Here is a 23,109-nt window from a genome sequence, read left to right as displayed (position 1 = left end):
TAAATCATACCTTTATTAGAAAATATTACAGTAATACCTTTCATATAAAATATTTGAAGTTAAGAATTTTATTCATATTTTTATTTATATGAAAACACTATCTTCAGTTAATCTGAATTTAAAATTGAGTAGAATTTAGAAAAAAACAAAAAAAAAAGATAATTTTTTGTATCAATATATTTAATAATTTTTCTTTATTAAGTTTCTTATTTAGATATTATTTAAATTATATAACGTTTATAACTTAGTTAAATATTTATAAACTTAAATTTAAATCCAATAACTTTTAAAAAAATGTTTTGAAATGGGTCATATATTATTAAATTAATTTACAGATCTAGATTCATTTTGAAATGCAGGCCTAAAATATAGTTAAAATATTTATTTATATTTTATAATAAAATAGTTTCTTTTGTTTTTCTTTTACAATATTTAATAAAGACTCAATTTTTAATCCTTCATCAGAGGCAGAGATTTCCCTCGCATTTGCCGTCTGGTGAGGAAGCAACTGTACATATTTGACGGCCGCATCATCACAATTCACCTCCATTTCCGGCAAAATGGAGGGCGAAGAAAGCAAGAAAAAGAAGAATGTTAATATTATAGCTTTCACCGGAGTTGGAGTCGGAGTTGCTGCTCTTCTTGCTATTGCAGTCAATTTTGTAGTCACTTCTATCAACACCCACAAGAAGAATAGCAGAAAGAAAGGTTTTTTCCTCCTTCCTCTCTGTTGTGAACATGAAACTCGAACATGGTCATCTTAATTTTCTGTTTATTGTTGCTGCACTGACTAACCCAATTGGTTGTTTTTTCAGTTCTTCCTGGTTCAAATGTCAATGTTAGTCTATCTGCCTCTGAGATATTAAGGTTAGCAGACCACATTGTTGCAAAATCGAAGGAGGTTCATGATGCAGTTGCTTTGGTCCCTCTTGATAAGGTATTTTCTAGCATGAATTGGGGAGCATTAGTTTGTTAAAGTAACAAATTTGTTTAATTTGTTCACATTTTCCATAAACTTGTTTAATATGCTTCAGCAGTTTTATTATAAGAATTGTGTAAATAAAAGTGAGGAGACTTTATATTGAGTCATTTGGAAGAATCGATGTTACACTCACCTTTACTGGGAACCACGAACATGTTCACATAATAAAAATTTAATGACTTTTAGAATGTTTTATTTGAATTTTATTCAAATATTGTAAAGAATGTGTTTATATAATAATTAATCCAGTTGATTCTCTTTCTCATTGTGCTAGGTTGCATATTCAAATGTCATAATGCCTTTGGCAGAATTGGAAGCAAAGCAGTTTCCATTGGTTCAATCGTGTATCTTTTTTAGATGGGTGTCCACTTCTGAAGATGTAAAGAAAGCCAGTGCAGAAGCTGAAAAGAGAATTGATGCTCATATATCAAGTTGCAGGTATTTTCTTTCCAATGTTCCACATTGGCAATTTACAAAGAGTTATAGACCATCTATAAATTGAAAATTATGATCACCTTCTTAAGTACATTTTGGGCTTGGCCTATGGTGACCTAGTTATTTTTACCTAAGCTACTTATTATATGTATTCTCTCGTGTCACAAAGGTGTAGTTTCGGCATTCCATATAGTGTATTAAAGAGATATTTGTGATAGAACAAAGTGCCATGAGGTGACCTCTTGAGTCCTAACCGGGTCTGCGACTGAACGGACGATGTATCTAAGTCGGGAAGATCATAGCTTGTCCAGAATTATTGACAATGCCTGTTTGAAAACTTATGTCTATGTATCTGAATCCGAATGAGAAACTGCCTTCAATTTCCAAATGTAACGCCATCTGGATCCGCATTTCGATGATAATTTTGAGAGAAAATGTGTTTCAAATGAAACCAAGGATTGATTGCTTATGAAAATGAAATAACGAGTTATATAATATATATTTTGGGCTAGAGTTATGCATGTAGACTGTCACTCTATACCTATGTTGTTATTGTGTTCTACACAAAGAGATGTGATAACTGAGACAGTACCATAAAACTTGTGCATGTAGAAAAAGTAGCTTGTTTCACAATAACTTTTCATCCCAAGGCCAATTTGATAATTTCTACACCCTATGCATTTAAATGCTACTGTGATTCTTCTAGCTTGTTTTTCTATGGTCATATCTGGCTTCTAATAGCAGCCCCTTACTTAATGGAATTATTTGCTGCAAGTCCTGGCTTACATTGATGATTATTATGTGTACAGCTCTTTTAATTCCATCTAAGCTGTTTGATCTTCTTATTCATGCAAATTGTACAGCAATCGTGAAGATGTTTACCGTGTCATCAAAGCTTTTGCAGCTAGGGCAGAGTGGATGGACCTTGAAGCTAAACAATATACCAAGTCATTGGTACTGAATAAGTTATCATTTTCATCTGTAATATAAGTTTATCTTGATTCCATTTATCTTGTTTTCTCAGTGATATATGATTTGGCATTTATTCTCTCAAAGGTTTCTACAGACTGTCACATAGAAAACAGTACTTTAAGAAAAAAGACATTGTTTGGAGAGAATTGGATTCTCCCTATAATTCACCTTTCCCAAAAATCACTTTTTATCAAATGATGTTATTTTGATCCCAAATTTGATATGTGATGACATTAATAGTTCAATAACACTATTATCTGAATATATTATATATATATATATATATATATATATATATATTTCAATTTCATTTAATATTTTTCACCACAAAATCACTTCAGATTATAATCAAAATCCACTTCTCCCCAAAACTAACAACCTCAAAGTAAACAAGTGTTTTTACCCACAAAACTATGTCATGCAGTATTTTGCCATTATATTTGTAGTGGTGATCGATGAACATGGGATCTATGAGTGAATAGAATTCGACATCTTGGTAACCAACTTCACATGTTTTTGGTGTGGAATATAATGTGTGTGTCTTAAAAGAAAACTTTTGATTCTTGCTTGAAGTCTTTTTAAGCTAGATAAGAGGCATCAAGTTCAAAATATTTAATCTTTCTCATCAGTGACAGGTTAGAGACTTTGAGCGTAATGGATTGAACCTCACTTCCACCAAAAGAGAGCAGTTACAGCACTTGAAGGAGCAGATTGATGATCTGAGCATGCAATACATTCAGAACCTGAATGACGATACTGAATCTCTTCTCTTTAGTGAATCAGAACTTGTTGGATTGCCCATGGAATTCCTTAAGGTCCATTCATAGCCTCTCTATGTTATATCAAATATTTTATGCTTAACAACTCTTTGGAACCATTTTCAGAGATGTCTTTGCTTCACATTGTGGTACTTTTGTTGTTTCTACCTGTTAATAAGCTGGCTGAATTATTGTGTGTAAAGTTAGTAAATTCCAGGATGGCTGAGTAACTTAAATGTGTTTCTATTAGTATTTGGTTGTACTGCCAATTAGTCCATTGCATAGAACCTAGTTAATCTCTATATTGTTCCATCTTTCTGGTGTGTTTCATACACTTGTAAATATTACTGATGTTATCATAAGATTATAATTAACATAAGGTGATAAGTGTGGTGTCTAAGAGAAGAAGTTAGGCCAGTGTAAGATAGAGCATAGGGCTTGACTTCAGTTTCATTGGTTAATATGCATGTTTGTCAAGGTGTTCTCCTCAAGAAAGTGCTATCATATATAATATATTTCCATCTTTATTGTTTGCTTTCTTATAAACAGAACATGATTTCTTGCAAGTTGCAACACTACTTGAGTGATTCTTGTTTCTGTCCACTTACCATATTCCTTTTCTTTTGCTGTCTGCACTTGTTATGTATGGATCTTGATTTGGGGATATTGTTCTTTATATTGTTTCTTCACTAAAAATTGAGACTATGCAGAGCTTAGAGAAAGCAGATATTGGTAAATTCAAAGTCTCCTTACGAAGTCATCATGTTTCCCCTATAGTAGAGCTTTGTAAGGTACATACTTGACTTCATTCTTTTGATTCTCTCTTCAATTCTTTATTTGAGAACATGCTATTGCATCTAAAAATTCTGAATTTATTTAATGACCGGAATATATTAATGACGTTCTGATGGAAAATTGTCTACTAGCATGTGGTGCTATCCTTCTCACGATCCCCTTAAAAGGGAACTATGTTGGTTTTAAGTGTCAAGACTTGTATCTATTTTGGTCTACCTCATCCTTATCTACTGCAATTGTATTCTTGCTTTGTGGAATAGGCTGTAACATCTAGTCTACTCAATATAATAGTTATTAAAAACAATGTTTATCTTTATCTCTTTAATTTATTGAGTCATTTTGTCTAGTTTAAAAGCAGTTGTACCTATTTTCTCCTGGAACTTTTCTCAAGTTGCTGAGTTTCATGGAGAATGCATGGGCATAAGGTTTCAGTTTATCTTTGCAACCGTGTATCACATTTTGCATATTTTCGATAGGTCTTGCTTGTTAGAGAGTCCTATTCTTTTACTTTCATGATGATTGTTTGTAGTACACAGGGTGCTTTTCATAATGGCTGCATAGTAATTTATAGAATTATCTTTTAACTTGCTGAAGGTAGGATCAACTAGGAGGATTGTTGCTACGGCTTATGGTAGGAGATGTGAAATCAACCTTTCTGTCTTACAAAATCTGGTAAGCTACATGAAAAAGGTGTATCATGCAATCAAGCATTTCTCATGTGATTTCATTCCTAAATCTTCTTTTGTAAGCCTGAGACCTGTTGAATGTTTTATTATGTTGTGTAGGTTGAGTTACGCCATAAATGTTCTAGATTATTGGGGCATGCAAACTATGCAGATTATATTCTCGATATCAGAATGGCAAATTCATCCCAAAAGGTAGGCATAGACACTCATTTTTGAGATGAGACGAGTTTAGGCGTTGCAGTAGGCACCAGCCTAATTTCCGTACTTCTATTCATTCTTCACCTATTAATGATTGCTTTCTTAGTATGTTAACCATCTCTCCAGCTTCACAACATGTTGATTGATATGTCTTTCTGAGGCACATGTGATTACTCTTCTTAGGTATTTGAATTTTTAGAGGAGTTGTCTAACCGTTTAACCAGCTTAGCCTCTCGAGAGCTTAGTGTTCTGAAAGAACTAAAGGTTGGATTTCTTCTTTTATGCATTCAGTTTCCGAACTGTTACTTGTATGCACGTGTATCCATGATCTTCTTCACTTTCTGGTTCATCAGAAGAAAGAGGAGGGAGATTCTCCATTTGGAGTTGAAGATCTACCATATTATGTGAAGAGATATGAAGATCAGGAACACAACTTGGACTTTGGAGCCCTTAAAGAATATTTTCCTGTCAATTTAGTTTTGTCTGGAATCTTCAAGATTTGCCAGGACCTTTTTGGTAAATATTTTAGTTTTCAGGTGTAGCAATTTTGACAGATAGGTTTACAATGTATAATGTCACTTACCTGGTGATTCTTTCAGGATTGAGGTACGAAGAAATTCCAGATGCTGATGTCTGGCACCCTCGTGTTCACCTATACTCAATTTCTGACTTGTCCTCTGGTGAAATTTTGGGCTACATTTATCTTGATTTATATTCCAGGTTCGTTTTTGAAAGTTAACTTTGTAATGACATAATTGCTCTGACTTTCAAATTCATATGCAAAACAAATTAGTTTGACATACATTCTTGTAGGGAAGGGAAGTATGCTCACACCTGTGTTGTGCCTCTTCAAAATGGCTCATTTGTTAATGGTGCACGACAGGTATATTTATAGCCCATCGTTTTCTGCTCTCAACTTTTATTGGCCAATAGGAGTTAGTGGGAAATTGATTAACTTGCCTGCAAACCTTTCTATATTTCATAGAAATTGAATCTGAAAAGAAAATTCTTTCATCTCAGAGAGTATTTATTTTTGGAAAGGAGCACAGGAGGGATATGCATAGGCCAAATTGGTATATTGGCCCTGAACTGACATGTCTGATTGTAGCTCTGTATTATTTGTTGCAAGCTTTAGAACCCTAAACTTATCAAAATGTCTTTTTTGGTCCCTGGACTATGGTTAGCTGGTTTAGAACCATAAACACAATAATGTTAAATTCTGTTTGGAACAACATGAGTTTCTTCTCTAGGAACAGGTCAGACAATTTCATACATGTTTCATCAAGTCATATTAGACAAATATTGAAGAATCAAAATTCTATATCATGTTCTGTAATAATACAATCTTTTGAAAATGTGCTTCAATCAGATTCTAATTACAGTGTCCTAGATCAACCAGCCATGTTTCTTTTTCAAGCAACAGTGTAAGTGATCAACTCATTCAGATCATCCATTTCATTTAAAAACAGAGAAATGATAGGTTTTCCAAGCCGCTCTATGAGAAGAATTGTCTAACGAAATTCTCGATGTTTGAATATATGTTTTTAGAACTCACTAAACGAATATACTTGAACCAAACCAAATCAACACAACTTAGAATGATATTATTTTAATGTTAATTATATTTTCCTTATATTTAGTTATTCAGTTTTCTCTAACCAACAAATTAACGGTTGATGAACTTTTTGTTCAAATAAACAATTTATTTTAATCACTTACACCCTAGAGCAACCTCCATAATTTATGGACAAAAACAATTTCATGCGATGTTCAGGTGTCAATTACCCATGTACCATGTGTTCCTTCTTGTAGTGAGCTGTGGTCAACCAGGATATAAAAAAAATGGCTTTCTGAACTACTCCATAAATTTGAATTTCCACACTGAAATCAAAAGTGTACTCCCACATTGAACATGTAAACTATCTGTGTGGGAATAATTTCAGAAGAAAAAAAATGCATTAGCTGAAATGCTGAACATTGGACTGTCTTTACATTATTGATATTTCTAGCTAATTGTTTCAAGTTCATTCACTTATATTGAGCTTATCTGGATTTCCTGTTATTGAAATGAAAACTGTTTTTTTGTTATCTTTTCTAGATTGCAGTTGTCCTTCTTATTTCTCAGCTTCCCACTGAAGTTGATGGCCGTCCTGGGTTGTTGCCATTCTCTGAAGTGGTTAATCTTTTCCATGAATTTGCTCATGTGGTATGTTTTCGTCTTTCCTTGACATGGTTCATATGGAAGCTACATTGCAGACTAGTACATGTATGCTTTGATATTCAAGCCATCAGTCTGTTCTCATTTAGTTGTGTGAACTTTCCCCAAATCTATGTAATAATTTGGTTTCATTTAATTGTTCAATCCTCAAATATTTGATCTTGCATCCATTTGATACAATGTACTTTTTTTTTTATCCTCAAGGCCTTCTACTATTATTGAAGATTATACAAATTCTTTTTTGAAACATATATATATATATAAATGTAGAGCCAAACAGTTAAAAAAAAATAAAAAATGTAGAGCCAAGCAGTTTCAGAATCTGCAGGATTCAAGTGGATTCCTCTTTAATTGATTTTCTAGATCTGAAATTGTTCCATATGCTGCTTTTCTGCACTAATCTAATCTTTATGGTTAATGAACTAATAATTTCCTTGCATATTGGCAGGTACATCATATTTGCAATCTCTCATCATTTGCTAGATTTTCTGGACTACGGATTGATCCAGATTTTTTAGAGATTCCCGCCAAACTTCTAGAAAATTGGTAAACGTTTGAGCTTACAATTTTATACATCCATGTAGTGTGCACAACTCAAGCTCACATTCTTTTCAAACATTCTGATAGGTGTTATGAAAGCATCCCTCTGAAATTAGTATCCGGTTTCCATCAGGTGAATCATACTTTCATCTTCTTATTTCTCATTTGCAAATATGATTTGGGGTTTGCTTGCACTTTGGTCAAGTTTATTCATGAGTAACTGAAAATTTCCAAGCTAGTACTTCAATAAGTGCACATTTTATTTCTAGGACATCACAAAGCCCATCAAGGATGAAGTTTGTGAAAAACTCAAAAGATGGAGGCATTCATTTTCAGCACTTAAGTTGAAGCAAGAAGTTCTGTATTGTGAGTCCTTCATATATATATATATTTGTTCTTTTTTCAGACTTAAGTTCCTAATATCTCTTCAATGTGTATGTAAATTCATGGAAGATGGAATTCCTTTCTGTTGGTACATTTTTCTGTTGAAAGATGAAAATATCATTATAATCAGTCACCGCTAAAGTTGCATGACCTATGATAGATATACAACTAGTACAAATTATAATGTGAGTAGTATAGAAAAAGACAAGGGATTAAAATCTTGATAAAATATTTCCTCTTAAAATATTTGAAAAGCATTCAGTGGAGGAGTGCAGTTACAGGCTATTAAGTGAATACATGATTACGATTTTTGATTAACAATGCTGAAGTCTTGGAAATGAGTCTAATTATTCTTGGGAAGAAAGGCATACGAATATGTCAAAATGAAACAAACCCCCAAACAAAGAACATGTTATGATGGTTAGTTAGGCAAAGGTAGATGATCTGGGAGTTTGGTGTATGGAGTTGCCCTACCTTGGTTGTCTGAGGGATAAAATATGATGTGGTGTGTTTGTCTAGTTTTGCTGATAATGGCCCCTTTTGGAAAAACTTGAGTTCTTGAAAACTTTCAATAAAGTTATGAAATTTGTGTCACATTTAGTTCAGAAACATCACATTTCCAAATGATCCCTATCTTCATCCACACTTAGACGAAGTCTGGCAGAAATAGAGCCTATTTGAAAATTAGTATTTTTGTCACAATATGTGGCACAACGACAATCTCATTGAATAATCGCCAAAGTTAAAATTGAAACTGATAATTTTCTTTTTCATTTGGTCGAAGATTGTTTTCCTAATCATGATCAAAATTATTTTGGTATGTGATAACAAATAGATGGTGTTTCTTAATGAACCCATCTGCAGTCTCACTCTTATTTGGTCACTATCCTAAATTGAGAAACTCTTTATCTTGGCCCTATAGATCATCACTACCCATCTCTTTTTCTTTTTGTAGATTATAGTTCCTAAGTTTGTCCTTTTGAAGTTTGATTGATATTCTTTTTCAGGCCTTTTCGATCAAATAATACACACAACTGAAAATGTGGACATGGTTGGGTTATTCAAGCACCTCCATCCGCAGGTAATTGTTGCTATGTGGTTATCTCTCACATGAAGAATTGAATCTCATATTCAATACAATGGGCCCTTTTGATTTATAATATGTGATTTCATTCCACTCAAATTTTGTTTGCCATCCAACCAATATTCAGTTTATTATGATCCAACTTAAAACCATGTATTTTTGTTTTTTCCACAAAAACATATCTGTTTCACAACAATTGGGATCATGATCCAGCTACAACTTCAGAAACTGAGGAAAAAATCCCACAACAAATCTGACAATCTCTCGTTGGGATTAAGATACAACTCAATATTTTCTATAGTTTCCAAATGGAATTGATACTCTTTGTTTCCTCAGATAATGCTTGGATTGCCAATGTTAGAAGGAACAAATCCTGCTTCATGTTTCCCACGCACTGCTCTCGGCTATGAAGCAGCCTGCTATAGTCGTATTTGGAGTGAGGTCTGATTGTAATTATTAGCATACTTGATATGCATGTTAATAACTTAAGCAGTACCTTGTTCATTTGTAACCTTTTCTGGAAGTTCCTTTCTTCAACAGGTTCTTGCTGCTGATATATTTTCTTCAAGATTTCATCATAATCTTTTGGATGAGCATGTAGGCATGCAATTCAGGTCTAAGGTGAGATCAAATCATTCACATCAATTTATACCTAAGTAAATCTTCCATTGCTGGAGACGATCTTGATTATCGATATTTCTCTTTCCTTGCTTCCTTTGCTGGAACTGATTTTACAGGTATTGGCTCAAGGTGGTTCAAAGGACCCTCACAAGATTCTATCAGATTTTCTGGGAAGAGAACCGTCGATACAGGCATTTATCGACAGCAGAACTGTCTTAGGTCTATGAAGCTCTAGCAAATTTTGGTTGCTTTAAGAATTCCATGTTATCCTTAAATAATGTAGAATTTTGGTTAACTAGACACACCCTAAGGGAGTATGTATCCAAATTTTTTTTCCGATTCGAGTAAGGCTGAATTCTGGTTGTAACTTTTGGAGAGAAATAGCGATACTCACTCTTAATGCATTTACTGTTTTAATTTTGAGCCTATTTGAATTATTTTCTTCTTTTTGAGTCCATGGTTCATTTAGACCTTACCAACCTGAGACATTATTTACTCTTAGTTCACAATACTTACAATTTGAGATGTCTTGTTAAAATTGTTCTTTTCTTGTTAAGAAAATTCACAAAATATAAAATTTTATTTGGTATAAATTTTATATTGGTTTAGTTGAGATATTATAAAATAATATTTTAATCCCAAGTAACTTGTGACCAGAGACATGAACAACTCAATGATAAAAGATTTAGTTTAAGGTTTTTTTTTTTTTTTTAAAACATCATATGAAAGTTATTATGGTTAAAACAAAAAGAATTGTTAAAATATTTCAGAGTTGACATTAACCATTTTCAAATATTGTCTTTGACTTGAGGATGAATTGAAACAATGAATGAAAATAGAAAGAAAAAAGGAGAGAATCTTAAGAAAATAAAATTTCATAAAAATGATATTATGAAGATTTTTCTGCAACCAAGTGATGTTTGTTTATGGAAATTTGTGGGTTTGAACCAAAATTTTACCAATGGTATTCTTTATTGCTTATTTTGACCTAATAAAATGGAAGCCGTACCAAGGAAGAACAGATGATTTTACTACGACCCACAAACTCAATTGCATTAAAAAGGTGCGATTCATTACTAAGTCAACATTGTTCGGACGAACAAGTGAAGAAAGAGGGAAGAAGAAAATCTTTGGTTGGGGCGGCCATAAAGAACTAAGCTTTACACCTACGAACAAGTTCATCTCATCTGTAAGCGTCATCATCGCCCATTCTCTCCCTCTCTCTTTTCATTTGATTCTTTCTACTTTTTACATGTTCCTTCTATTATTCCATCGACATCTGTAACTTATTACTGCTCAGTGGCTCATCTCTTTCGTTTTCGTTGGTACCCTGATCGGAATTCTGTTTATGTTTCAACTTTTCTATAAAACAAGATTGAGGTTGAGTTGAGATCAACGCCGAGTCAGGGTAATATCATTAATCGATTCGATTTCTACTGCTTCTAAAGGATATAGGAAGGCGATATTGTCGATTTCTGCTTTCGAATTTCTTCTGCGAATTTTGAGTTGATTCGTAAGTTAAAGCTTTATCTTTTTTTTTTTTTCTTCTTCTTCTTCTAAAGATTAAGCAAAAGGTGGGACAATAAGCGGATTCTTTGGGAGTTTATATCTGAAAGATAAACAAAGGGTTTTCTGTTTGGTTTGATCGAGACATTCGTGGTGATTGAAGCTGATCTGTAGATTTGACTTTCGATTCCTCGCTTTTCAGATGAGAATGGGGGCTTTCTTTTCCCCATGTTTCAATTAGCAAATACATGTGATTCTGGGTGAGACATATTCGTACCAAAATTTACTTTTTTTGCTACTCCGTCCAATATTGTGTATCTTCTTAGACCTTCATATTTTTGTTTTGTTTTGTTTTGGTTTGTCTGCTTTAGGGTGGGTTTTTGTTGATTAAGCCCAGATATGTTCAAGCAGTTCCTTAGCAAGCTTCCTCGAAAGAGCTCGAAATCAGGAGGCAACCATGAATTGTCAGGAAATAGTTTATCATCTTCAAACGCTTATGCCAACTCAAAGAATAACAATAACGGAAATAGCAAAACTGGAGAGGCAATTAGCAGACCAGTTTCCAGCCAATATTCTGGTTCTAACGCAGTCCAAAATCAAGGATCAGTTGGTATAAACACCAGACTGAACAGAAATCCAATCTTTACTTATGAAGCACTGCCAGGTTTTCGGGATGTTCCAAACTCTGAGAAGCAGAATCTTTTCATCAGAAAGCTTAACATGTGTTCTGTCATATTCGATTTCACCGATCCTACTAAGAATATCAAGGAAAAAGAGATTAAGCGTCAGACATTACTGGAGCTAGTAGATTATGTCACTTCTGCGAATGGGAAATTCCCAGAGAATGTTATGCAAGAGGCTGTGAAGATGGTATCAGCTAATATATTCAGAGCACCCACTCCTCAACCACGTGAGAACAAAGTATTGGAAGCTTACGATTTGGAAGAAGATGAGCCTGCCATGGATCCTGCTTGGCCTCATTTACAGATTGTATACGAATATCTTCTAAGGTTTCTCGTTTCGCCTGAAACCGATGCTAAGCTGGCTAAAAGGTATATAGATCATTCCTTTGTCCTTAAATTGCTGGATCTGTTTGATTCTGAGGATCCTAGAGAAAGGGAATACTTGAAGACGATACTACATAGGATCTACGGGAAGTTCATGGTGCATCGGCCTTACATCAGGAAAGCTATAAATAACATATTCTATAATTTCATTTTTGAGACGGAAAAGCATAATGGGATTGCCGAACTTTTGGAGATCTTGGGGAGTATCATTAATGGATTTGCCTTGCCACTCAAAGAAGAACATAAGCTCTTTCTTGTAAGAGCTTTAATTCCTCTGCACAAACCAAAATGTTTAGCCATGTATCACCAGCAATTGTCCTATTGTATTACTCAATTTGTAGAGAAAGACTGCAAGCTCGCTGATACAGTTATTAGGGGTTTGTTAAAGTATTGGCCGGTCACCAACAGTTCGAAGGAAGTGTTATTTTTGAATGAGTTGGAAGAAGTTCTTGAATTAACTCAACCTCCCGAATTCCAACGCTGCATGGTACCACTGTTCAGACAAATTGCTCGTTGCTTGAATAGTTTGCATTTCCAGGTTCCGTCTTTTTCACTCTAATCTTTTTTAGCCAATCTTTGGTGTCTTAGTAGTTTGGTTCTGTAAAGGCCTTTTTTGATCTTGGGTTATTTGAAAATGACGTTGTTTGCTGCGCACATTCAAATAACCGGGTTATTTGAGATTCTAGTACCAAATCCCCTTTTAAATATAGTATAATAAGAAAAAGAGAGGTATATTATAGGGTATTTTGGTTGGCGATTTGAATGATGTGATTGACGAGGAGATTGGTGATGAAATATTTAACCTAAATAAAGAAAAGTCCTATGCTTCATTCTTTAGCTATTCTTGGCCGAGAATATGGCCATCCGATCATAGTTTTGTCTTATGTTTGATACTTTTGCATATTTCTAGTTGTTTGACCTTCTGTTGCTATGATAGGTCTTCAAGATAATCTTTCTCCATAACATGGAGCATTGACTTCGAGTTCTATATCGTGTTTGATTCTCTGCAATATAGAATGGGTTTAGTGGCTTTCTTTTATGTCTCTGACATTTCAATGTGATAGAAAACCAAAGTCTAGTCACTTTTTTGGCATCCAAAGTTCAGGTTTAATATAGAGATTGATTGGTTAGATCTAGGAGCATGATTCTGGATTTGTATAATGTTGTTGCAAGTTATAACGCATATTTGGAAACTATTATGTTTCGGTATCTCAATCTGGATCTGGATGAGACACCACAAATAAAGTTTTGAATACTCTATTTGGAAACACTTTTGTCATTGTTTCTGGATCCAGATGAGGAACTTCCAGAATCTGTCCTTTGTGAGCTTGTTTGATTTAGGGCTTTATGAAATAATCATTTCTTGTATACCTTTAAAATGGGGGATGATTTGATTGATAATGAGATAAGGGGTTATTCGGATGAAATCCAAAAAATCTTTCATCAATAGTGGCCTAAGTTTAGTTGTCAAATGTGATCAAAATGAGGCCATCCTGTTTAGATCCATATTAGGATGATGTGGAACTTGCTTATTTAGTTTTTCTACTACTAACTTCTGTGTATGATATGTGTGTACCTTTTTGGAGAATAAACTTTCAAAATCATTGAAAATCCAGTAGTCTACAGACTACTGCTAAAACAATCATATTTATTTGCAGGTGGCAGAAAGAGCCTTATTCTTGTGGAACAATGATCACATTGACAACTTGATAAAGCAAAATCGAAGGGTTGTTCTTCCAATTATATTCCCAGCACTGGAGAAAAATGCTCAAAATCACTGGAATCAAGCTGTCCACAGTTTGACACTGAATGTTCGCAAGATTTTCTTTGACTTCGATTCAGATTTATTCAAAGAATGCACCGCAAAGTTTCAAGAAGACGAACTGAAGGAAGAAGAGGCAAAGGTAAAGCGCGAATCCACTTGGAGGCGAATGGAAGAAATTGCTGCAGCCAAATCTACCAACAATCAAGCCGTGCTTATGCCAAATTTAGCACGCTTACGCATTTCTTCGGTTTGAGTGTTTGTTTGTGGGTTCAGGCAGGATATTTGGATGAAGAACTACTACTTGTAAAGAGAAATTGAATCTATGGCCCAAGATGAATGAATGATTGACTGTGGCTTACTATTATTATTAATTATTATTATTATTATGTCAAAACTATTACATTTGCCCATTTTACTCAATGATTTGGTGTCTATTTATTGTAATTTTCTCTTGAAAAAACAGTTGGAGATTAGTTATTACTAATCTCTTTCTTTCTTATCCAACACTTCATTATTTAGTATTACTAGTTGTTTGCAAATTTGAATGCTTTCTCTTATAAGCTTAGACTTTTGTACTTACTATATCACTTAATTTATACATTTTAGATCATTTTGTCTAAATATCTTGTTATTAAGTTATTCAAAGTGGATAATTTAGACATTTCATAATAAAATGATATTTCAGTTTCAGTGATAGGGTTGTTCTATGCATTCATATCATTTACATAATATATTATTCAGACCTTAATTTGCACATTATGTGTAAGTTCAAGGATAATTAAGCCATTTCTCATATTTCATGTTCATTGACTTTAAAGACATGAAAAAGACTGGCCATTTTTATATTCTTAGATGTTATGAAAAAGTTCTCTTAATCATGAAAATGAATAAAAGACTTTTATTTATTATTTATTTAGGAATTAATTATAAATAATTAATTAAATAAAGTGTTAAGTATACAAAATTATATTACAAAATAATGTCAACAAAAATTTAATAAATTAAATAAAAAATTAAATGTTAAATAATATAACATATTTGTAATAATTAAAATTATAATTATAAAAGATCAAACAATCTTGTAAGTTTAAGTTTAAGGGTAAACTCTAAATACTCGTAATGATGAGTAATAAAATAGAGTAAGTCGAACAAACCATTTAAACGGTGCTGAAAAACCCTTTAACAAATATTTTAAACGATATTAAAATTGTAATGACAAAGACATTTACTTACTTTTAAAATTGACCTTTTATTTATTTATTTATTTATTTATATATATATTTGATTCTGACTTTCTAGATTGAAGGGAAGGTTTATAACTGAATTTTCAAAATTAATATATATTAATTTTGAAAATTCAGTTATAAACCTTCCCTTCAATCTAGAGAGTCAGAATCAAACTCAACATTTATTTTTATTTTAAACCAAACCCTTATTACTTGAACTCGGGATTTGTATTCTCTTAAAACAACACTCAATTAGGTTAATTTACATTTATATAATTAGAGATAATTTACATGGAATACAATTTGCTTTTTGTTAGATATAGTCCAATTATATATAGGTTCAGGCAACAAACAGAAGAGGCCAAGCAAAATGGGAAAATTGAATTGTAATATATAATATTTAATGGAAAAATGGTTTAAAATTAAACCACAAATTAAGTCAAATTGATATGAACATCTCATTTTAAAAAGGAGATGATTAATTTGAATGAGTGAGAGGTCACATCTTTCTTTATTTTGAATGGAGAAAAATATTGTTAATTTATAATAATATGGTTGATTTTTTTGGTCTTCCAGAAGCACACTATTTTAAGAGTTCAATAATGTATAATTATTATGAGCTATACTTAAGTTGTTGGCTTAGGAGAGGTGAATTATTTCATATGAAATATTTAATCAGATCACCTTTTGAAAAATTTAATAAGATACAAAATTTTAAATTTAATGACTACTTCATCTTAATCAGAAAGAGATTCATAAATTTAATAGTTATTTTTCATCATAAATGGAATTCATATTTAAATCTAAAAATAAAATACTTCCAAACAAATCTAATAACAAAGGTAAATGAAAGTATAATAATGATTAGATGGATTGAGAAATTTCCAATAAAAAGAGAGACCCTTTTTTATTTGTTAGAAGTTCAATTTTCATTAAAATAAAAGAAAATTTAATAAAGTGTTAAAAATATTACAAATTAAAGAGATAAAGAGAAAAAAAAACATTTAAAGATAAATTAAATGCTAATAAAATAAAAAAATTCACCTCTTGTACAAAACTATTTTTTTTTTTATAAAAGCAAACTCATTTAACATAAAACACTTACCCTCTAAAACTTTTGTTTGAAATGTTCTTTTATTCATTTCTTTTTAAATTGTCGATCAATATTCTTTTATCGTCAACTATTATTTATATACTAAAAACTTTGTTTGATTTTGCAAACTAAAAAAATATTATAAAATGACATTTTATATTTAAATTAAAATTTAATAAAAATAAGATAAGAATATTTTTATTAGTGAATTAAGAAAAATTAATGATTAGTTATTATAATTCTCGCTTGATCAATTAATTAGGTTGGGAGTTGAATGAATTTTTTTTTTTTAAATGTCAGCTCATGTGATGGACTTGAACAATAAAAACTAAAAGACCAAATAAAACATAAAATCTTTATAAATAATTCTCTTTGCTTAGAAAAGAGTAAAAATATACACAAATAAGAAAATTTAAAAAGTAAAGCAAGGTTGAGTTCAGGATTTTAGCGAGACCTGTCTAACGATATTTGTTTCTACTCGAATCATAAGTGATGAATTCTCGCGGTGTTCTCTACAATTCGACCGGTTTAAATTTTTGTTTGAACTTATTTAAGATACTCGTTTGGGTATTCCACTTTGGTAATATCAATTTTTTTTTCCTTTAATTCAACATTAATGGTGACAAGTTTTTTTTATTAGTGAACTTTTAGGGTGTTAGAGAAATTTTTAGTGAAACTTATTATAATACAGTGAATATGGTTTTAGACCGTCTCCAACCTAACGGCATACCCAAACTCATTTTGGGTTTAGAAGCTCCATCCCACCATCAAACTCATATGTATAATGAGTTTTTTTTTTATCAATTTATCTCTCCTAGAAACGCATATATATGCGTTTTTACTATTCATCAACCAAAAACAATTTTATATATATTTCAGTCTTTCATGTATTTTAATATTTACAAACTGAGTTTAAAGTTATAGGTAGGTTTAATTTTATTTTTTATATAATTTATTTATATATTAATTTTGTTATATAATTTATTTTTAGTAATGTTTATTTTGTTGTGTATGAATTATTAATATATAATTAATTTTATCATAATTTTATTAAATGAATGAGAAAAGATTGAGATTAAATATGTAAAGTTAATAAATATATAAATAATATTAATAAGACTAACAAGTTAGAGTAAGAAAGAAATATTTTAAAAATATTTTTTTGAGTTTGAAAATAAGTTTTTGGGTTGGAGATGAATTACTGTTTGATGTGACGTTTACTGTATTTTGAGTTTGAGAATGAATTTGTGGGTTGAAGATTGTCTTAAGAGGCATACAAGTCCTGTAATTTTATTTTATTTTATTGATTTTTTCACGCTAAAATTGATGTCTTTGTTGTGTGATTGGTTTTATTATTTATTATTTGGTTTAGTTAGTTGATTATCTAATTTTGACTTAAAAAATAATTATTTTGCTGGCAATTATAAAATCCTGTAATTTTATTTTTTTATTGATTTTTTTACGCTAAAATTATGTCTTTGTTGTGTGCTTGGTTTTATTATTTATTATTTGGTTTAGTTCGTTGATTATCTAGTTTTAACATAAAAAAATAATTATTTCGCACGGAATTATAAAATTTTATCTTTTTTAGGGTTTAGGGTCCGATAATTTTTTCCAATAAATTTTACCTTTTAAGGATCTAAAACTATTTTTAAAAAATGTCATTTTATATTTAAAAAAAAAAAAAGATAGCTAGTGTATTTTTGTTAGTGAATTTTGATGATCATAATTTTGACTTTTGACCTGATTATTGAAATTTTATTGAAATTATTATTTAAAAAAAATTAAAACCCATAAAAATATGAAGAAAAATGAAGATAAGTTCAAAAGAACTGTTAAAATAAAAAGTATGTCTTTTAGACCTAGTTAAAAGTTAAAACTATTGATAAAACAAACTGTGATACAAAATTTTTCCATAAACTCGAATCATATACTAAAGAAAAGAAAATAAAAAATAAAAATTTAAGGTACTACCAAAAAGAGAATGTCAATCATATAGCACATTCTTGCATTTACATGACAACAATTGTACACACTTACATTCATATTCATATAGACTGACTAGATAGTTTGAAATTAATTATTAAAAACCCTATATATTGTAATTAATTAAACATGCATGAGTGGTAATTGGGTTGATGGATTATGATGAATTAACATAGGATAGAAATTCCTTATCAGCCTCCATCTTTTCCATATCTTCCTCCTTCAAGTTAATCCACGCCTCGATCCCGCCCCCATTTTTCGTGTCCATAAACACAACAAGGTTCTTAAAGGTCAAGCTAGCCGACCCGGCCCACTCGGCTTTTCCCCACCCGAAATCCGCCTCATAAACCGGAAACCTACACAAGCTAGTGAAATTAAATGTCACCAATTCTCCTTTAACAAAGCTTCTCCCTTTTTCTTTCATCCAACTCAAATGCTTCTCACCATCACCTATATCTCCCACCTTTCTTATAGCACTCCTCATCGTCTCTATAATCCCCCGACACCTTGCCACGTCGTCATCATTGTTATCGTTCGTGGGGATTGTTATCGCGGGGCGGCTGATGTTCCCGAAGTAATTCTCGGGCAGCGGCGGGTCCACCCTTGGGCGGAGGTTAACCGCGTGAAAAATGGTGTGGATCTTGTTTTTGGATTCAAATATCTTTGATTTGGTTGCGGATATGAACCTTGTCCATATGAAGGCTGAGAGGGCCTCGATCCGTGTGGGTCGCCCTGCGGGGAACTCATATTTGTCTCGGAGAGAAGCTATGTTTGGGGCAGTGAAGACGAACCGTTTAGTCGAGATGTTTTCCTTAACCATTCCGATGTTGGGCTTGAAGCTATCGATGTTTTTTGGAGGGAATAAGGTGGCGGATTCAAACCGTGGGGGTGGACCGGTGGTCTCGCCCCGGGCTGTGGCTGCCCATGCATTGAGAAACATGAAAAAGGACAAGGCGTCCCCCACTTTATGGGAGACCGCGACACTAACGGCTAAGCCACCACAATCAAAGTGAGTGATCTGTTATAATAATAAACAAAAAAAAGTTACAAATTGGTAAATTATAAGTTATTTTAGATTGAAATGGTGACAAATTAATGAAATAGAGAAAGAGAAAATCATATAGAAGAAAAATATAGAAAAAAACAAAATTATAGACTATGCTCTTAAGAAATGGAATAAAAAATTAAGTCCAATCAAATTATTTACTACAATACAAAATTAGTCATACTTTAATTTTTTTTTTATAAAATTTTAAAGATTAAACACAAACAATATTTTAGTCACTAGTTATCCAAATAATCTATTTTTGTTTATCAAACATTATATATATTTTTTTAAAGGATAATACAATTTTCATTATTAATTTCATAATCGATATAAAGGTGGAGATAACTAATTTTAAACAACAAACACGACATTTTTTAATTGTTGTTTCAAAAAGTAAAACCTACGTTGGTTAATTTCCATGTAATTACTTGTATTTATTTGGTTCATTTTCTATTACCAAAGTCAATGGGACATTGACATTAACTAAGTACGGTTTGAATGATTTTCATTTTTTTCAAAAAAGAGAGGAAAGTTGTTTAAAAAATATGAAAATATTAATTACCTGGATGACCATAGGAAGGTCTTGAACATCGTCGAGAGCACGAGGCACAAACATATTCATTTCAGAAGGAACCGGGTTTTGAATGACATTCGACATTTGACAATTAGCTCGTGCCTCGACATAGGGTACTCCCTGGTCTTCACAATTGACATGGGAATTATCAACAACTCGGCCAGCAAGGACATAGAATTGTGTCAAGGCCTGGGATAGGGCAATCTTGAGATGGTTACATTTAGTTTGACGTTCATAATCTTCATGATGATCCATGAAAATAGTATTAGGATTAGGGTTTGGATAGAAGAGAACCATGGGCATGAAAACGGGTGGATTAATCTGATCTTGGAAGGAAAAGTTATAGTGTCTAAGGTGGTGAGGGGTGGGACATGATGGTATGATTTTCTCAATTGAAATAACTTCAATCTCCAGCTGGGACTTCATCATCTTAATTTGTCTTTCTTTGATGATAGATTATTAGTTATTTGGCTCTTTGATTTTGGTAAAGACCAAAGGTGTAGGCAGGGTTATATATAGAGATCAAGTGGAACCCGGTGACAAAAAAAGTCTTATTGAGAAAATTTAAAAATGATGGGAAGTTTATTTTGGTTGTGTTTGATATGCTTAATTATTTCGGCTTATTCTTTTTACTTGTTTCAAATTATTCAACTTATTTGTTTAACGAACAAGTATATTTGATTTTATTTATTCAAGATAATTTATTGATTAATGTTACTGTGACAATTTAAGACTATAAGTTCTATCAAACTAACACTTAATTAAACATGTTTATCCTCTTTGAGTATTTGGAAACTTGTTTGGTATAATCACAAGGTATTTCATTTTAAAATACTTTTGTGAGTTGAATATGTACCTCAGTTTGTATGATATTTTTTTAATAAAATTATTTGAACTATTTTGTATTGAATTTAATTGAGACATTGTTTTAGGTGATATAATATTTTGAAACATAATTTAATTAGGCGTGAATTAATATTTTTTTTTGACGTTTTCTAGTTAAAACTTATACTAATATATATACTTATATTCAAGTTACTATTTATATTTTCTAAAGTTATTTTTTTTTTAAAAAATGGCTTAGTGCCATTTCATTAAAAACCCTCAAAGAGGAAAAATGAGTTTCAAGAAACAAAGCTAGACAAACCTTAGCTTTGTTGAAAAAACCAAATGAGAACAACAAACAATTGAATTACAAATAAGTCATCAAACAAGAACTATTTAAATCTTCATTTCCTTGTAATGATTTTATAGGGGATATTTCATCTTTGACTGAGCTTTCAACTATCTTCATTAATCGGAATTCCCCTCCATGTATGTATGAGAACGTTGCCATCAGAAACAATATCATCCTTAACTTTTCCTTCTATTCTTTTATTCGTGCTATGAATTCTTGTATTTTTTTCTCTCCAAATATTGTAGACCAGAGCTCCAAAGAACCATTTGAAAACATTCGCGTAAAAGTTATCTCCCTTTGCCTTTTTCTTTACAAGCTCTATGATTTTGTTCCATGTACATGGAAATTTAGTGATATTAATGTTCTGAGCAAAATTAATCCACAACTTGGATACAAATGCGCACTCTCCAAACAAGTGATCAATGCTTTCCTCTTTTTCTGTGAAGATTGGGCAATTGACATTTTGAATATTCATATACTTCTTAATTCTTTGTCTTGTCGCCAATCTTTTCCTAAATGTCAGCCAAAGAATGAATTGGTTTCGAGATATAACATTTGAAGACCATACTACTTTGTGCCAATCGACCACCATCTCCTTTTTTTTAATGATCTCCCATGCTTTTCCTGCCACGAACTTTTCATTCATAACAGTATCCCAACTCTTTGTATCAATGTTTCCATTGAATTATATATTATTGATCAGATTTAGAATTCTGACTCCTTCTGGAATACACCTAAGAATAGAGCTGCATTTTCCTTTTTGAATATCTCTAATTGAGTACAAGAGACATTTTCTTCTGATTTTGACTCTAATAGATTGGAATTCCTCCCGAAGAATTATGAGATTATTCTCTAACCATGGATCGTGCCAGAATAATATTCCATTTCCATTCCCGATTCTGAACTTTATCATTTGATATGCCTCTCCTCTAGTTCTTAGGATTTTCTTTAAGGACCATGCCATTTCATTTTTGATTTGGCATGTCCATATGCTAGCTTCTCCTTTCATGAATCTCGTATGAACCCATTTGACCCATAATGAATTTGCCTTCATCTCAAGAGCCCATACATGTCTGATTGTGAGCGCTCGATTCCATATGACACCATTTTAAATGCCAAACCTTCCTTCCTCCTTTGGTGTACATACAATTTCCCATTTATTTTCTAAAGTTATTCTACATGAGTTGGAAGTTGGAAGTGTATTTATGATTGAGTGCGAATTTGTAATTATAAGGTTCCAATTTTATTTGAATGGAAGTGTGGTATATAGATATTCTTGCAAATGTTCATATATCAAATTAGAAAAAGAAATGTTTTGTTTTTACTAGGTGTTGTATTTGTAATAAGGCGAACAAAGTTGTTAATAATCCTCCCTCATGATTTGTTGATTTGTTCAGTTTGAATTATTTAAATAACTCAATTTAAAAACATCATTAGACTTCTTTCGTTAATTAATTAATTAAAATATTAAAATATTTTTTTATTTTAAATTATTATTTTTTATTTTATCATTATATATATTTAACTCTTTTACTAAAAACAAAATACAGAAAAATGATAAGGAGAGAATAAATTGGATTGCCTGAATTTTTTTTTTTTAATTTTTCATTCTCTCTACTCACATTTTTTTTTAACTAATGAAATGATGAATATAATATATCATTTCTTCACACATTCCATCATCCAATTTTCTCATTGTCATTTCTCAAAATTAATACATTTTCAAAATTATCACTAATTAGCCGAATACCTTATACATGAAAAATATAAACCATTTTTGTAAAAATATTTAATTTAATAAAAGATAATATATTTAATATAAATATATAATTAATTATTAGTAGTTATTTCATAATATAAATAAATTGTATAAAATAAATAAATATATAATATTATATATATATATATATATATGGAAAAAGTTATGAAACAAACTTTTATGAACCAAATATTTTTATATATACATATAAACATGAATTTGCAATAATTTTGTA

The 23,109-nt window shown here is 31.5% G+C and overlaps 3 protein-coding genes across 3 annotated transcripts; 2 read left to right on the top strand and 1 right to left on the bottom strand.

Annotated features, from left to right (window-relative positions):
* The first annotated feature begins 449 nt into the window (after positions 1-449).
* On the top strand, positions 450-10,125 carry LOC124922263 (probable thimet oligopeptidase). The gene is made up of 20 exons (XM_047462999.1): positions 450-708; positions 816-937; positions 1,257-1,420; positions 2,281-2,371; positions 3,025-3,204; positions 3,858-3,938; positions 4,537-4,614; positions 4,728-4,820; positions 5,010-5,090; positions 5,180-5,342; positions 5,426-5,546; positions 5,640-5,709; positions 6,925-7,032; positions 7,493-7,590; positions 7,672-7,717; positions 7,854-7,950; positions 8,976-9,049; positions 9,389-9,493; positions 9,593-9,673; positions 9,790-10,125. Exons 1-20 carry the CDS (start codon positions 561-563, stop codon positions 9,898-9,900), a joined length of 2,112 nt encoding a protein of 703 aa, XP_047318955.1. The 5' UTR covers positions 450-560; the 3' UTR covers positions 9,901-10,125.
* A 566-nt stretch (positions 10,126-10,691) lies between these two features.
* LOC124922261 (serine/threonine protein phosphatase 2A 57 kDa regulatory subunit B' theta isoform-like) lies at positions 10,692-14,550 on the top strand. Its single transcript, XM_047462997.1, has 4 exons — positions 10,692-10,862; positions 11,236-11,439; positions 11,551-12,784; positions 13,905-14,550. The coding sequence occupies exons 3-4, from the start codon at positions 11,579-11,581 to the stop codon at positions 14,262-14,264; spliced, it is 1,566 nt and encodes a 521-aa protein (XP_047318953.1). The 5' UTR covers positions 10,692-10,862; positions 11,236-11,439; positions 11,551-11,578; the 3' UTR covers positions 14,265-14,550.
* A 3,923-nt stretch (positions 14,551-18,473) lies between these two features.
* LOC124922409 (stemmadenine O-acetyltransferase) lies at positions 18,474-20,389 on the bottom strand. Its single transcript, XM_047463143.1, has 2 exons — positions 19,927-20,389; positions 18,474-19,334 (listed from the first exon to the last, which is right to left on the bottom strand). Exons 1-2 carry the CDS (start codon positions 20,365-20,367, stop codon positions 18,474-18,476), a joined length of 1,302 nt encoding a protein of 433 aa, XP_047319099.1. The 5' UTR covers positions 20,368-20,389.
* Between the last annotated feature and the right edge of the window lie 2,720 nt (positions 20,390-23,109).

Source organism: Impatiens glandulifera, chromosome 1 (assembly GCF_907164915.1).
Source record: "Impatiens glandulifera chromosome 1, dImpGla2.1, whole genome shotgun sequence".
Lineage (NCBI taxonomy): Eukaryota > Viridiplantae > Streptophyta > Magnoliopsida > Ericales > Balsaminaceae > Impatiens > Impatiens glandulifera.
The sequence above is the reverse complement of the archived record's forward strand: the minus strand, read 5'-3'. Positions and strand labels throughout refer to the sequence as shown.